The sequence below is a fragment of the Nematolebias whitei genome, chromosome 23 (assembly GCF_014905685.2).
Source record: "Nematolebias whitei isolate Nwh7 chromosome 23, NemWhi1, whole genome shotgun sequence".
NCBI classification, from domain to species: Eukaryota; Metazoa; Chordata; class Actinopteri; order Cyprinodontiformes; family Rivulidae; genus Nematolebias; species Nematolebias whitei.
Genome location: NC_056520.1, coordinates 7,133,102 through 7,136,276, shown reverse-complemented (window position 1 = coordinate 7,136,276; position 3,175 = coordinate 7,133,102). Strand labels below are relative to the sequence as shown.

Here is a 3,175-nt window from a genome sequence, read left to right as displayed (position 1 = left end):
TTTTATTTTGCATAATCCGGTTGAGTTTAAACCCTCAACCTCTAACATCTCACCCCTTTTTCCTGAGGGCTGTGACTAGAAACGTTCTCATCTCCTCAAATAAAACAAAACTAAACAAAAACTCACCAAAAGTCGTTTTTGTTTTTTAAACACCAGCCAACAAATTAGAATAAAGGTAACAACGGTTTTACCGACAAATCTTTACAGGCCTCACTTTAGTACAAACAGAAACAAACAAAAAAAAAAAAGAATTAAAAACAATTCCCAACCGATGAGAGAGGAAAAAAAAAACCTTTGCTACGAAGAATTAGAAAAAAACATATGTACAAAACCCTGTGTTCCTTTGACGTTCTGGGTAAATGATAAGTGTTGGCTTGTGTTACGTGAGTGTTCGTACAGGCATATAAAAATGTCCACTTATTATTTATTATCTTTTTCAATCGTTCGGTTTTAATAAAAGCTTGTATTGGAACAGAAAAACTTTTTTTAACGAGCTCCTCTCCCAGATCAGGTGCGTCCGTTCTTCCCCTGTTGTTTCCTCGTGCAAATTGAACAGCAGAAAGTTCCTTAGTGCCAACCGTCCACTCGGCTCCGGTGCATTCAGGGTCCGAGTCTTCCCCGTGATGGACGCCGCTCCGAGCCACTGTCCACCCTGCCCGGCGTCGCCTTTGTCACCAGATGACGCTGGAGATGCTGGTTTCCCTGGGCAGCAGCGGCAACATGGCGTTGTTGCCGTGGGCTTCCTCCAGGCTCTGCTGGCGCGGCGACTTGGCCTGCTGCCGCTGCCCGTTGATGAGCGTCATGGGGATGTTGCAGTAGGTGTGCTGGTTGCCCAGAGAGGAGAGCGGCGGCAGCGTGCCGCCGGGTGGCAGGTCGTAGTCATAGCTACGGTAATAGTGTTTCTGCCTCATCTGGGTGTGGCAAGAGTTGTGAAAGGTCGAGCGCAAGTCCGGGTGCGCCGTCGCCATGGCGGTGGAGGTGGCCGCGGCCATGGAGATGGCGGAGACAGTCTGGAGCTCGCCGAAGGGGCCCTGCTCACTGACGTCCAGCACCTGCTCGTGGGAGATGCTCAGGGGCTCCATGCGCTTGAAGGGCATCTCGTAGAGCAGCTGCTTCCAGAACTTGGAGTTGAGCTTGTTGCTGGACGTCCCGCGCCACTTGATGACCGTCAGCGTTTTGATGGTGTGTTTGAGGGCCTCCACCTCCTGGTAGTTCATGATGCCGCGCAGCTCGGCGCACTCGATCAGGATGACTTTGATCTCGCCGGTCACCAGCATGTTGCGCAGCCGCGTCTCCAGCTCAAAGATGCTCCACCCCCTCCGCACCACGTAGCTGGGCGTCATGACGATGATGAGGCGCTTGCTCTGGTCCACGCAGCGAGCCACGTCCTCGATGTAGGCTGGATTTGTCGAGACAGAAAAACAAGTTTGTCGGATAAACGGCAAGGACAAGCAGACTTGAATCATTTTTGCTTCCTGTAAATTTATTCTCACATTAAACTTGTAATGAAAGATGAAAATACGTGAAAACACACGACTCTCTTGGCCTCGTAGCAACTTCTTATCTCACCCTTATCAAAGTTTGAAACAAACAAGTCCAATTGAAATAAGATAATAAAACTAACACACTGTTCTGACTTAGGCAAACAGCTACAACCCTCTGCAGTAACTAAAGCGCCTCTTACGAGACATTGCCTATACGGCTGTCTAGAAATTCTATGGCATTCTATAGCAAGCAAAGACCTTGTATAACTTTTTCCAATGATTTGCGACCTTTACCCAGGCACTATCTAGTGATGATGCATGCGTGTATCCAATTTCATTAAATTATCTTGAGTGGATCGGAAGTTATGGGCGGGACAAGAGAACGTTTATGTCCGTCCGTACGTATGTTCCCCCTTTGACGGGCAAATAAATAGTCTTGAATTGAAGCAGAGTGAGACATCTTAACTTCCTGTCGATCTGTAGGTGTATTAAGTGTGAGTTTACTTCACGGTTATACTTCAGACTCAAATGAGTGACTCAGATCATTGCGCAGGATGTGATTGTCTCTCTAAGCCTGCAGCTCAAGCCTGATTGTAGCCTTCCTTGGCTGTGACGCAACCTTGAGTCAACAGCAGGTAGATGGGATTAACTGGGCTTCCCCTCCTGACCAAGATTTACGAGTACCATGCTGAGGTGTCCGCCGGTCTCTGCTCTGCATATGTCAGAAAACGGACTGCTTCTTTCCTGTCAAGCTCAGCTCAAGGCTGCAGAATGAGAGTAACCCTGGATAAAAGTCGCCCATTACTTTGGCGTGATAAGTTGGTCTTGTTGCCGTTTGGTAATTGGTCATCATGCTGGAATTTATTGAAACCTGAGGCTAAAACTGGACTTCAAGGTTTCACCCTCATCAGTGAAGGGATTTCCTTTTTTAGTGTATTAAGGATAAAACAAGCGGTATGCCAATGACCCCCGTCTTTGAGGGATTTGAATAGTGAATGTTTGTAGTTTTAAAAACAAAGCGTCTATCTGGACTGGAATTGAACAGGGAATGCAAGTAAACCATAATGTTTTGGAGAAAGATATTAAAGTGGGTAGGAGTTACAATTTTTAGAAAAACAGAGGGAGGTTTAGTTATTTTTTGCTTGTCAGAGGCAGTGCAGAGTAACAAGTCTTGGCAAGAGGAGCAATTTTATCCACCACCAGTTGTGATGATGGAGTATAGATGATTCTTCAGCCACCCCAAACATTTGAGGAAACTATACTTTTAAGCAATATAAAAACAAGAAAGCATAGTTTCTTAAAATGATAAGGGTGGCCGGTTTACATATTCCAGTATATGGTGGTGGCCATCCTGGATTTTGACTTGGCAACCCAGATTTTGAAGGGTATTTCTTACGCATTAATAAAACCACACACCAAAAAGAAAGTTAGCCTGTTGATTATTTTTTACGTTATCTAGCTCACAAAGTTTAAATATGTATGTCTGTATGTATTGGCAGCCATGTTAAATTTGGATGTTGCATCCTAATTTTCATTTACTTTTCTTACGATAGGATGCAGCCACACAACAAACTTAAGTCAACATGGTGCTTATTTTTGGTTATTCACTATATAAGGTTTACATATATAGGTTCATGGTGGCAGCCATGTTGGATTGTGATGTGGCAACCAGGTTCATGGTGGCAACCATG

At 45.2% G+C, this 3,175-nt stretch overlaps 1 protein-coding gene across 1 annotated transcript in view; it reads right to left on the bottom strand.

The window, feature by feature from the left end:
- Positions 1 to 447: 447 nt before the first annotated feature.
- Positions 448 to 3,175, bottom strand: part of LOC119428779 (interleukin-1 receptor accessory protein-like 1) — a 229,821-nt gene continuing 227,093 nt past the window's right edge. Inside the window, exon 7 of the mRNA XM_037696455.1 lies at positions 448 to 1,399. Within this exon, the coding sequence (XP_037552383.1) occupies positions 672 to 1,399 (728 nt within the window). The 3' untranslated portion in view covers positions 448 to 671. The remainder of the gene's footprint in view (positions 1,400 to 3,175) is intronic.